At 39.1% G+C, this 14154-nt stretch overlaps 1 protein-coding gene across 1 annotated transcript in view; it reads right to left on the reverse strand.

The window, feature by feature from the left end:
• Positions 1-13954, reverse strand: part of GPR149 (G protein-coupled receptor 149) — a 30186-nt gene extending 16232 nt beyond the window's left edge. Inside the window, exons 1-3 of the mRNA XM_026096878.2 lie at positions 12921-13954; positions 11727-11919; positions 8428-8903 (exon numbers count right to left, since the gene is read on the reverse strand). Of these exons, the coding sequence (XP_025952663.2) occupies positions 8428-8903; positions 11727-11919; positions 12921-13889 (1638 nt within the window). The 5' untranslated portion in view covers positions 13890-13954. The remainder of the gene's footprint in view (positions 1-8427; positions 8904-11726; positions 11920-12920) is intronic.
• Positions 13955-14154: the final 200 nt, after the last annotated feature.

Raw genomic sequence — 14154 nt, forward strand, 5'->3', positions numbered from 1 at the left:
AAGATTGCTCTGAGAAGATGTATTCTGTTGAGACTTCCAAAACTGCTCACAGATTTAGATGCAAAGCTCTAGTAACGTCAGTGAATGCTATACACCTATATCCTACCAAGAGATGTGAAAATTTTCAACATTCCCGATTAGATGTAAAGTGAGTAAAATTCCGGTAAGTCAAGCAAACCACAAAGTCCATGATCCAGCTGCTCTCCCCCCCCAAAACAGCAATGGCCTTGACTTTAAAAATGGGAACATATTATGCCTTTTTATAAAAGCAATTTAAAAAATTTAAAATTTAATTTAAATAAATTTAAATAAATTTACATCTAAATTTATTTAAATCTATTTGAGTTAAATAAATTAAAAAATTATAAAAGCAAGATGAATTTACAAAATTGTTCTCTAAAACTAAGAAATGGAAGAAAGTGCTTCTTCTCACTTTTCTGTCAGACACTTTCATTTCTTGTTCTGTTTTTTTCTTTCCACACAGAAAATGGTGTAGTAGAAGTATCTAAGTAGTAGATAAACAGCTGATACTTGAAAAACCTATTAGAATAGATATAACACTAATTACCTGTTTTCACTGGGACTGTTCCAGAGGAATATCACCTCATATTGCCAAAAAGCTAATATTTTACACATGCAAGAGAAGAGTTTCTGGAACGCAACTCAGACATGGTAGTGTTTTCTGGGTTGTGTATTTCTTTACAGCTTTTTCAAAGAGCAGTAATTTCACATGTCTTTCTGTACCTTACACAAACCAACATGGAGGATTATGCTGCAAAAATAGTCCCAACAAAAAAGGAATCAGTAGAGTGACAGCAGCACAAAGCTGTAAAGGTAGAGAAGTTGGCCATGGAACTCAAACCATTACATAAAGCCCTAATGTAACTTCAATTAATCTCTTTCAAAGAGCAGAACTAGACTCTGACCAGAATACTGTACCTAAGACCTGAAGTACAAATATGCAAAGATCAATTCTCAGTGAGAGCTGCAGTGTCAATGATCAGGCAAGGGACCAAGTAATTTCCATGACAATTCATTTTGATGGCAGCCTATAAAAACTGCAGAGAACTTTAAAATACTGTCAGTAAAGGCAGAGCTCATAACAGATGTATTGTGAAATAATCAGCCTTTTTGTTGTTAAGGGAAAAGACAGTCTGCAGGTATGGATTGCTTCTGGAAATGAAAACAGATGGCTTCATACTCTGCTCTTTTGCAGGAACATTTTTTTCATGGTCTCTTAAAAGCTTGCACAGCAGCAGTTGTATAGTCACTAGACACGGCTGACAGCACAAGACTGGGTGAGGAACTGGAATAAAATTAGTGACTGGTACATACATAAAGATTAAATAATTATAAACAGCAAATTAGGAAATCTTCAAAAAAGGATGCTAAAAAAAGAAGACTGGTCATTCTGGAACTGTGTTGCATTTGACCAGCACTATTTAAGTGGCTTTAGAGAGTTGCCATCGGCACAGTGGACATGCAGGTATTTCATTCTAAATTATATTCATGCCTGTGACTGCATGTTCTTCTCTTTCCCTTCTTGCTTTTCTTCATTTTTACCTCAGCCCTGAATAAGTAGAGGTAAAAAACTAGCAGGACTAACAAGATCTCTGCACTAGTTCTCTAGTAACGCAACTTGTGAGGCAAAGGTTGAACGGTGTCAGCTCTACGACCCTGTCAGGAAGCAGTATGCGGATCAAACTCTGAGAGTATGAAAAACACTTGCATGGCACCTCTTGAGTAAGATAATTACTTTAATGTTACCAGACTAATGTATTTCTATCTCCAGATCATTATGGCTACATATAAAAATAGTATAACTGACTGACTAGCTTAATATAAATAAACTAACACACACACCCACATTCAAGCAATGTCAATTCTATAAATCAGTGCTTAGTATGACATTGTAAACTCTCCCTCTACCTTGAAGCCATTTTTATAGAATTCCTAATGATGATGAAGCCTGACTTTGATCATGCTTTAACTAGTTTTATACACTGTTGGAACAGTTTCAGGTCATCTCAGCACAGATTCAAGTCAAATGAACCATGAGATAAGAATTTCAAAACAATCTACTATAGGACACGTTGAGACAACTGAGGACAAGCCTCATCCATTCCATCGTTGCCCACTAATGTGTCTATATAGTCGCAAGACTGGAGCTGGTTCACAGCTTGCTGGATAGGAAAGCAGGAGTAAGTGTACAGACATGGCCATAAAGTCCTCAGAGCAGAGTCTTTCTGAAAATGAGATTGAAGTGGATTGTAAAAATCTATGAATTCTAGAATTTGAGATGGCCTTAAAATAATCTGTGGCAGGAAGTATACATCTAATTACATTTCCTTAATGGAAATGTAGTGGCAGTGCTAAATAACAGGGTCTACACAGAGAGCAGACTTTGGAACAATTTGCCTTTAAATCATCTCACTGTTTTTTCAAATAAATGAATATACAGCAATACGGCTGCATATTTCAGATGGATTCTTCAAACAAAAAACGGGTATACATGTGCTCCCTTTTGTGGGAGAAATCCTCCTTGCCTTTCCTTTCTCCCCATGTTTATCCCTGTGTTAACATGGTGATAAGACCACTCTGCATAGACCTCTGCGTTCTTGCCATGGGGCACTTGTGTTAACAGCTTCCTCAAGCCAGGTTCTGCCCAGGTGACCTGTGGAATTTGAAGTGCCGAAGGTAGTAGGTGACCTTGAACTGGATAAAATGTGTCAGCCACCCTTGGTCCCCCTGAGCAGGATGTACTCTAGGTTGTTTGTGGAATACAGCGTGTTCAGAGTGGGTTGTTCTCCAGTATGTTGCTTCTTTTCCTCATGAGTTTCTCAGAAAAACTTAGGGCAATTATTCTTTCACAAAACTATGTTCCTTCAAGACTGCTTTTACTTGGACACTACTACCCCTTTTCATTCTCCTCGCCTGCAAAGTGTCTGTGAGAAGGATTAATAAAAAGGCATGACTGAATAGGCTTTTAGAAAGTTGATGATGCTGATGACTTCCAGCTCCATTTTTGCTGATCTGGACAGGATAGTTGGATGCCATAGCCAGCACCTGGTAAAGACTGAGGTAGTTACTTGGTGCTTCACCTGCTGATAAAATCAATGATGATGCACTGATGGAAGCAACAGCATAATACTGTAAAGGTTTTATTTATCCTGATGATAAGAAATATTTGTCATCAGTGGAAAATTTGGGTGCCTAGCTAGCTGTTGTTCAGAGATCAGGATTAGATTAGTGCAACTTTTTGGCCCTAACCAAAATGTTCTGTTTTACTGTGCTTGACAAAGCAGTTTTGGTTCCAAATGGGACACCTGCCTGCTACAGCAATACACATTATATTACTCATTCAGTAGCAGCAACTCTCACATTGATTTCTTATAATCCCTGTAACCAAAAGTTTGCTGCTGTTCTCCCAAAGTCTGATCTCAATCACCATGGTAGTCTCTAGGTTTGATTACTGCAATGCTCTCATAATTACTGCAGAATGGCAAATTGTTCGGTTATGTGAGCAAAGGCTCATCTCTCCAAACATGAAGTAGCACAGAAGAATGACAACAGGACGAGGAACCTCAATAATCCAATCAGAGAAACAGCCCCCTGGCCCAGCTGCTCCCAGGACTATCAGAGGACAGCGACCAGCCCATTTCCCAGATCTGAGACCCCTCAAGGTGAGTCAGACAGAGAGGCTCTCCAGATCACCTTACACACTAAGGGGGGTTGCAGCCTGCAGGCATACAGCAGTCATTACGGGATGCAGGGGAAGTGCATTTTGGGATTGTACAAGACTTATTATGGGATGTTTAGGGGAAAGACCAAAGGTGAGGAAAGGGAGGGATCAAGGTAGTTTGGGGAGGAACAAGCACAGGAAAACACACTCTGTAAAGGAATATCTTCTCCCCAGCTACTATAGTACCTTCTGTTAAATTTCCTGGTACTTACTGTGCTCTAATTTTAAAAAGCTTTCAAACCTCGTAGTCAACTAGAACTGATATTCCTTTGCTATGTGGAAATTCAGCATGTGAGGACACATTTACCTCACCACTTGCAGCTTACAATTTTACAGCAGCTTACAGAATTACAATTTCTGCTTATTGAACAGAAGGCTGGAAGTACGCTAATAAGAACATCTATGTTTATTTCTGTGATCAAACATTCATAGTCTGAAACTACTGAAAGTGAGGAACTTGCACCCCTTTGGGGGTAATCACCTATTTCTTGGTAAGATTTGTTATTTTTTCTCCAATTGGTTAGCTTAATTGGCAAATTATGCAGAGGTAAATGGAAAGATTCTTTTTTTTTTAACAAAGGCAACTAATGGTGAGAGGTGAAAGTGACTTTTCTTATATACCTAGGGATCTCCAGACAAGCTAAATAAAAGGGGTGGCTTTCAACTTATTTAATGTTTGGCCCAAATTGATCTTTCACCCAACATACAACCAAGAAATGCATTAAAGTTCTTTTCACAACACTTGCAGGAGTTTCAGATTCTGCCCTTTTTCACCAGCAAAGCAAATGTCAGCACTGTGAAGCTCTAGAAGCTCATGCTGAATGTCAGAAACAATGAGACCTGTAGCTTAGAAGCCTTGAACTTTTAGACCGTAAAAGCCTTAATGCCTTGCAAGTGCACAGTGTGTTATAATTTGGAAAATGTCAGAAAAGGACAAATTAGGATTCCTTGTAATGGAAGTAGTGAAGAAGTCTGTCCAAAAGTGACATAGAAAGCCCCAGGGCAAATAAAGCCAGCCACAGGCAGTCATTGTCAGCTGCTTCAGAAAAAGATGCTGGTATCTGCTGTAATGGAAGTCACAGGTCTAGCAACTTGAAACAGCAGCTGCTGGAGATGGGAGAAGGAATTCTTGTTTAAAAGCAAAGAATGTTCGGAAATTACTGCAAGGAGAGCCACAGTTAATGATGAATCTAGAGACATATTGACCTTGTTACCTAAATTATATATGACACTCAAGAAGGTAACAAGAACTAGTAGATTAAAAACAGGTTTAGTCATCATCTACTTTTGCCCATGGACACAGTAGTTCATCAGTGCATACTGTAAGAGAGTAAACATCTGCTTTTCAATGAAAGGAATGATCAATCCAATCTGAAATATCAAACTGAAATTCCTATTTTGACTCATTTTATAAACTTTTGTATATCAAAGAGGAGATCTCTTTATTTAAATATAAAATAAATCTTAGTCATTTTACCTATGAATGTGCCGAAGATCCAGAGCAACCTGATCTAACTTTGAAGTTAGCCCTGTTTGGAGCAGGAGGTTGGACTAGGGGACCTCCAGAGGACCCTTCCAACCTAAATCCTTCTGTGACTCCTGTCTTGTGGGCTTCACACAGGCTCCACCCCCACTCCCACTGAACGCAATGCTAAATTTCTACTGAATTCCATAGCACACACTCAAGCCCTCAGATTTTAGTTAATACTCAGCCAGGCAGACAGATTAGCTTTGGCTTCTGGCTTCATCATGCCCCAAAATCTTGCCTCCCTGGCAATCAATGCCAAATCAATGCCACCCCGGCATTGTAGTGGGGAGGAAGGGCTGATATTCTAGGCATCAGGAGGTATCAGAATTCAAATAAACGAGTAGAGACTGTATCCACTGTGGAGTTTACTAATCGGATGCTGGAGAGATTAACAGAAGCCATAGTTCTGCAGGAAATACTACAAGAACATGACGGTGTTTCACCTACCCCATTCAGCACTGGCTCCTGAAAGTAGAGTTCTCGTAATCTAGGCAATGGTGAGTCCTTCCCTTCTTCTCAAATCTTGAAAATCCAATTCCTTAATGTAAGTTTCCCCTTCCAAGAACAGTCAGCATAGTTTGGGAAAAACTAAGCCATCCAGAAAAAATATTGACAGTCCTCCATTGTGCTTGAACAGGACATAAACATGCAACTACCTCACCTGGAAATGTGTTTCTCAGGTTTATACAGCCTTCTGCTTATTTCAATGGAGATATTTAAACCCCTTTGACAGGCAATGGGTATTTTCATTTGTATGACCACTGGAGGACAGTGGGAGAAAACCGCTTCCGCACCATAACAACTGATGCAGGAAACATAGCATTCTCCAAATGTTAACCATCTTCCTGAGCATTTGAGTTCTCAATTTTGGGAACGGTTTTGTTCCTTCCTCTAAAAAGAGGCACACACTCTTATTTCCTCTCAGTCTGACAATCCTAGAGAAAAACTGAAGAGATGGGTCTTCCTATGGCCAACTATGATCTGTCCAAAAACAGCAGAAGAAAACTAGCAATTTTGCTACTTACCACACAAACTCCTGCAATTTAATTGAATAAAATGAAAACTCAAACTGAATAGTAATACAATAATAACAAAAATACAGTCATGTCCTTTGTTTTCATCCTTTTACATGTGTTTTGCAGTTGCCCATGGATAATAAACTGAAAGCCAATACCGGCTCCTTTTGGATTCTATCAAGGGGAACCTTCAAAGGAGAGTGCGCAGAGTTGACATTTAAGTTGTCTCAGAGTCAATTTACAGCAAGAATACAAAACTGTGACTGTGTCACATATAAAATATGAAAACTATGTATTTATATGCACATAGAACTGCCCTGGTTTATCCTGAAAATAGGTGTATAGCTATGCTGCTATAAGATCATTATATACACTGTTTATGCTGACAAATTGTGTGCTGGAGCATAAACAATGTACCACATGAAAGGTGCATACAGAATAGAGAGTAGATAACAGCACAGTACAGTACTACCCATTTTTGCTCCTTAAACCACCCTGAGATGCCTTTCTGGAGGCCAGTATGTGAACAGAACAGCATGTAACTTCTACAGCTGCGGGATAAACAGCTGTTGCTCATTTCTGTTTCCACTAGAGATGTCACATTACAGGCTTGCCTGGTGCCTCAAGCCAGTGTTTGACCTCTAGCTAGTAACCATTTACTTTTAGGAGGTAGAAAATCTTCATACTCATTGCCCACTCAACAGAGAGTCTCTGTGTTCAGTTAATAAGGGAACGATTAACAATATTTCCTTCCTTAAGAGCAATAGTATCTTTTTCAGCATTTGACCTGCATTAAAACTTGTGACATTCTTCCTCTTAAAAAAACACCGACTATAGAAAATAAAAGGAAGTTTTGGCAGCTCTCCTTTAAGCCCCTATTCTTATATGAGAGAGCCAGTGAATTAAGTTTGACCTACAGCTGTCTTTACAGTTGGACCCAATTTCAGGCTGTCATTTTACAAATGGCACTTCTCTTTTACAGCTCTTCTTTACTTCAGTGTTGAGCTCAGCTCTAGCCAGAAACTGGTGCAGACCCTCCCAGCATTAGTAGGCGCACTAGCAACAGGGTTTGTCATGGCAGAACCCAGATGCCCCCATGCTGAGGAAATCGCTGACCCTGTTGTTCTTGATATACCACTGTCAGCATGGCAGGGAGCATGTCAATGAGGACTGTGCACCTGAAACAGACCATAGCACTGCAATTTGATAACTGAAAGTGAACCCCAATTTTTGTGGAGATGCTGGTATGTTCAATGGGACATACCTACAGGTGAAAGGGTCACACTGTAAAATCGGACTATATATTAGACAATATGCCCTTAAAGCCTATGGTTTGTTGATATTCCTCTTCTCTTAAGCTCTGAAAAGCTCTGCTGGACTCAATACAGTGCCCAGCAAATGCGAGAGAGCAGAATCAGAACCTCTACGCAAAGAGCTACACAAGCTAAGTTTATGGACATCCTTAATAAATCCTTAAATTGAAGTGCTATATATAAGGAATCCACCTTTGATCACTTCTCTCTCACAGCTCCAGAAAATGAATCAGTTCCTGACTGTTTCTTCTCCCTGGTAACTGTCCACATTCTAAAGGAAAGGGTTTTGATCATTTTAATACTTGGAATCTTTTTCTTTGAATCTAATAGGAATCTTCACACCCAGACTGAAATCTATACTAACCTGTGGTGCTCACCATTCATGTTTGCTTATGTTTGTTTTTCCAGTTCTCCTTTTTTCCCCACCCAAAATGTAAGCATGGCAAAAAAATGTCACCAGAAGTTTGGAAATACCCTTGAAAATGTAATCTTCTGCAGTCTTCTGGAGAGAAAATTCCTATTCACTGAGATGAATTAGCATTTTTTGTAGTGAATTCTTACCATATATAGATCATGCAGGTGTATACAAAATAGTAACAATAATGATAACCCATGATTAAGGAGACAAATGAGAAATTATTGCCAGATCAGATTTTGCAAATAGGTGTGAGGTTACTAAAATATACAATGCTAAGTATGATTTTTACTAAAAATAATTACACTATCAATAGAACTAATTGGAATTTCAATACAAGCAAAAATCACTTTTATTTTTCGATGAAATACTTCTTATTATCAGAAAAAATTAAGGGTAAATCTATGTTTTACCTGCCGAGGGGTCCTCTCTGATTTGCTCCTGCACCATTCCCAATCTGTGAGCTCAGGTTTATGGCTTTCCTCATGAGACAATCTTCTCTCCGGTCCTTCAAAAAGAGTTGACTTATCAAAATTGCTGGCCTCTTCTCTTTTAAAGACTCCTAATTTGTCAGAAAGCAGACGGTCCAGGTTCGTGTCCGCGCCAGGATCTTGCCCGATCTCCGTGCCCGCCAGGCGCACGCCGCTGCGGCCGGCAGCCAGGCTGGAGCTGTCCGCCACGGCCGCGGTGCTGAACTCTGCGCTCCCGCACGCGGGGGCATCGTCGCTTGCTTTCTGGGGCTCCTTGGAGCTTTCAAAATCATAGCTCACCAAGTTGTGATAGGACACAGATTTATCACCATCATCATGGTGGTGGTTTTCATGGGATATTTTGTAGATTCCATAACCTTGCTGGAAAGACAAGCTGAACTCAAAACCTCTCCGTTTGGCTAAAAAGAAAGGAGAGAGATGTCATATTAAAGAGTCAAAAGCAGAAAAATTAGATTACATATAAAAATATAAATTACCTTCTAAGACACATAATAATTTATCTTATTACTATTAGCAACAGGTAACTTTCCATCTGTCAAAAGTATGAATTGTTAAGAACAAAGTTTTCTTAAGCAGTAAGCTATTGTGTTGCTTTCTTAATGAACTTAGAAATCATACATGCCAAAGTTCATGGGTTCCCAGAAACTGGTAGATTCATCTGCCATTTTCAAAAACACACTGTTTATGATGTTAACCAGGTTCACACAAGAAGAAAATAGTTAAATTATGGCTCATTTTGTAATATCATTTTTTCCAATCCTATTTCAGCTATATGCCTAAAGGAGAAAAATTGTACAAAGTGATAAAATGTATTTCTGAGAATCGATAACTATCCTTCAGTGCTAACAGTCAAGTAAGAAAAACAGAGTTCTACAATAAAAAATAAACAATAGCTGAAGCACTTTCACAAGGAAACTTCTGTATATTCCCCATTCTAAACTCAGTGCTCCAACTAATTAATCTTACACAGTAATTGAACAATTAAATTTCTCAATCACCATTTATATCCCTTGTTTCCTTGTTTCTAACACAAATCACCTCAGATTCTTCACACTCATGTCTCCCTTTCACCCTGTCTTATGTAGTAACTAAAGGAGTGCTTTTTATTCAACTCATGAAATCATCTTCCCCCAAAATCTATCATGCTGGATTATGAAAGAAAATGTATAGAGATACATCTATACAACATATAAAGCTGCTCAGCAGTTAGCCAGTGTGTTGGCAAGATCATATTTAATTCTGGGTGAACTTTTGACCTTAACAGTCATTGTGTTAAAACTTGAAAATGTGTAAACTTGAGAAAACTTGAGACCTTTAGCATAAAATCTGAAAAAAGAAGTTTATTTTAAATAATTTTATAACTGCTGCTTTTCCATCTGTCATATATTTTCTCTCTAAATATTATATTAGATACATCTGCAATAAGCTGTCGTCTTGATGAACTTCAGTCACCCTCTCTGGGACAGCAGTTAAAAGGTCATGAGTCACAGCAGAATTCACTCTGCATTTGGAGATGTGTTCAAAGGCAGTGAAAGCCATGCATGGGAATGGTTTTTCTTTAAGATTTGGGGGCTTGCTTTCTCCTTAATACGCTGCAGTGGATGTCAGGGACTCATCCACGTAAGTCAGTGGACTTTCACTGCACAAAATAGGGAACAACACTCAGATCCTCAGAAGTATTTAGCTCTTATTTCCCTAAATATAACTTGCCACCACTTTCAATTCACCTTGGATCAGGCCTGAAGGGACATCTTCACCAAACTCTACAACTGCAACTCATGCTGCTGCAAGTCTAATGCAGAAATTTATCACTGTTATATATGAAAATAATTGTAACATTAGAAATATTAAATAATATAAATTGTTTTCTGTTAATGTATTCTTGACAATAATTATGCAAGTAAATAAAAAAAATTGAGTACTGCTCCTTCTTCCCTTGTTTTTTTGGCTTTCTTACTGATAGTTTTACTAGAACACAATTATTATATGTTAACAGAGATCTAACAGGTACAGATGTGTTCAACATCCTCTTGCAGATTTCTATCCTTTTAACTTTTCATAATTACCTACTGTTGAAGAGCTTAATTTTTTTTTGCTTTAAGTTTATAAATTTCGTGGTTGCCCCAGAAAACAAACATGTATGCACATATACACATACATCTGTATGCAATTAACATAACTGAATTATTAATAAAGAACCTGAATTTATATTAGTAGGTACATTAAGCTTCCTTAAAACATTTTAATAAATACTTTGCAAAAAAACCCCAAAACACTGGAAAAGTCTTATTTTCATTGTTAATTCAAAATGCAATCCCACTATGCAGATTATGTGAACACTGGAGATCAAGGTATTTCATAAATAAACTATGACCAAGAACTTTACAGGAAAGCATTATGCAACATTTTAGCCACAAATCTGATGTTATTATTAATGTCTGCAGAAACCTAAACGTGTATTTTTTCCACAGAAGTAAGTTCATAGAGTGATAGCTGTATTTCTTTCTGTTCTCTTTCTCTGACTGATCAAGAAGTTTTTAATGAAAAGAACAAAGGTCATGTAACTGCAGCAGACAGGCTGGCGTAGAGACAGCATATGCAGCAATTCCTTTAGTTGGTTTTAAATGGAGGGCCAGAAAAACTAGTTCCAGATCTTGAAAATATTCCAAGAAGGTCATCAATGAAGATCTGGCATCCTCTATTTCACATACATACCAGCTAAATGTTATAAACATGCAGGAAAATCTTTTTAGGAAAAAACTGTGCAGTAGGTCCTCAGCTTTCAACAAGTTACATGAATGCACTGAGAGGTCTGTCTGTCTGTCCATCCCCCCACCAAATAATGACCTTTGGTGTTTGCTTATTGGTATCACTATAATTTCTGTCCAGTATCTATAGGGCAGGTGTGCGAACAATAGATCCTCTCCTTCTTCTAATTCGGGAATGTGAAGTTGCTCACAATTAACCTTTCTTTTTTTTCCCCAGCATTAAATATATTTAGCATGGTCCACGTATTTGATTAGTACTTTTTGCCAGACTTTGGCGGATATATCTTTCCCAGGGTAGGACAGGAGAGGGAAACTAGGATTCAGAGTTCATTAGTTCTGCTAAAAGATCTGCCAGTGACTTGGGAATATCAGCCAAGCAAAGTAGTGTTACTAACTTCCTATCCTATCTACTGCAAGATGTATTCCAGCTGCATGTCAGCATCCCGTACTTACTTTTGAGTTCTTCCGAAGACACAGCATACACATTCCTCCTGCAGTTAATGATGCAGCCACAGGGCAGGTGGATCCAGTGTTCTGACAGGACAAATATCGGGGTGACTGTGGCAGCCAGCAAAGTCAGCAGAAAGCTAAGTGTCTCGAATGAAAGGCTTCGGAAACCAATGATGTGCTGGACAACCATCTGTACCTGAAAGGCAGAGCATTTAGAAATTTAAATTGCTTCAAGCGCATGATACATTTCCAGGAAGAAACAAAATATCTCATCATGAATGTGGCACAAGTAAAAGCCACAGGTTGTCACCAATGATTGTATGTTGAGCCTAACAATTGTGTTTCTAAAAGAGCGTAAACAAACATACTGACAGACTCTCTCCTCATTCTGCATTTCTCAGAAAACCCCTTGCTTCAAGTTAAATGGTAAATATAGATGCCTGAAAACTATTAAAAGAGGCAACTCACAATTCAAGCAACTTAAGAGACTGCTAAATCTCTCCTGCGTGGTACTGAGAAACCCCAATTCCTGATGGGGAGCAAGAGAACTTAGGACTGCACGGAACTGTGCTGCAGGTGCTCCGTAATGCTCTCTCCCAGTTGAGAAGAGCTGAGATGCTAAGTCTATATACATCCAGGGGATGAGGATAATACTAAGCAAGAGCCATGGTCATATTCTGACTAGACTCACTCCTAATTATATGAGAATGTATGTGTTCCCAAAGCTTCGTGCACACCGACAACCCCCCAAAATGCTATGGAGATTACAAAGATACAAAAAACACCTATTTTTCAAACAACTTCTTTTTCTTAACCAATCTGTGACTCACAGCTGTGAGGAGGGGCAGAAAATCTAGCTTAGTAAAATTCACAGACCCCATAATGCTGATCAAATGCTTATCAGAGAGCTGGAAACACAAAAGGATGGACTTCATTCACCCCTGTATTCAGGTGATATAAATGATGTGAAAACAGCATAGCATACTGATGAATCAGGCTCTGCCAAACCTGCTGAAAGCCAGTTAAATTCACGTAGTGTGACACAGATCTGTTTAAAAGGACTTTTGCTGGCACAAACTATACTATAAGGAACAACTGCTATGCCTACTGTTCGTCTATTTCAATTCACACCACATGAACTCACATCCCATTTAAACACACGTAAATACTAAAGAGTAAACCAATCTGACAATTTACCATCATTGGAAGCCAGAGAATGACTTTTGTCAATGCGAGAATCAGCGAGAATCGTTTCTGGGCAAATCCCACTCTGAAGCTCCTGCTCTGTATGTTGTTCATGCAACGGGGCTTGAGTCCACTGCTCTCAGCCACACCTTTCCCGAAAACTGCCTCTGAGCTGGCACACACATTTTGGAAGTGCTTCAGGGTTTTATCCACAGGGTCCTCTGGTGACAGAGATGGGGTAGCAGTACTGCAGCCTGCAGATGTCACAGGGGTGACATAGCCTCGAGAGATTTCCTGGTAATCAATGCATAACTGCTGTTGCTCATCTGAACACAAGAGCTGGTAAGTTAGAGGGACAGAAAGCACTGTGAGGAGGCAAAAGCACAGCGAGTAGACAATAAATAAAAACAAGATGTAGGAACTGGCACAGTCAATGAAGCAGCCCCATGAGGTGGGGATGTAGTTGCCCCAGCCACAGAGAGGCAAAATGCAGATTAGCAAACTGACAATCCAAATGGTGAGAATGGCCCACGTCATGCTCACTGGTCGTTTGGAAGTGCTGCGGCTCATTGTCACAGTTTTGTTGACGGTGTAGAAGTTGTAAGAAACTATAAGAGATGCTTTCAGGTTGCTAGAAATGCCCTGGAATAAATATATAAGTGCTGAGGTGGAGCACAGAGGCTGGGGGAGCACATCACTTGACCACTGGGTGAGCATGAAAATAATCACTGGCACAATGCTGATCAAATCATCTATTGACAGTGAGGTCACGATCATTGACACCGTGGTTTTGTTCTGCATTTTCAGCAGGAAAACTAGTGAATAAATGCTGCCCAGAAGTGCTGTGAATGTAATGATAAAAGTCAAGCAGAAGAGAAAGACGTTTGAAGTTCTCTGCTCATTAGGCTTATCCATAACGCTGCGATTTTCAGCAAAGAAGCTCGTCCCATTGAGTGATAAATTACTAGGCATTACCGACATTGTCCTTGCCAATTTTTTGTTTGCTGCCTCACTGACTCTGCAAGTTTTCACTAGCAGAAACTGTAACTGCTAGCTCCACATCACAAGTTTCTTTGTTTTCCTAGACTCTCTTTTGTGGCATTTGATGAAGAAACATTCAGATGTAAGCACCCTTGATAACCACAATAACTCATGCTCTCCAAAAATCAGGCAACAATCAAATGCTAAAAAAAATGCAATTCTTCATTTACAAGACACTTAGGTTTGATGTGGTCCTTTATAATCC

Source organism: Dromaius novaehollandiae, chromosome 9 (assembly GCF_036370855.1).
Source record: "Dromaius novaehollandiae isolate bDroNov1 chromosome 9, bDroNov1.hap1, whole genome shotgun sequence".
Lineage (NCBI taxonomy): Eukaryota > Metazoa > Chordata > Aves > Casuariiformes > Dromaiidae > Dromaius > Dromaius novaehollandiae.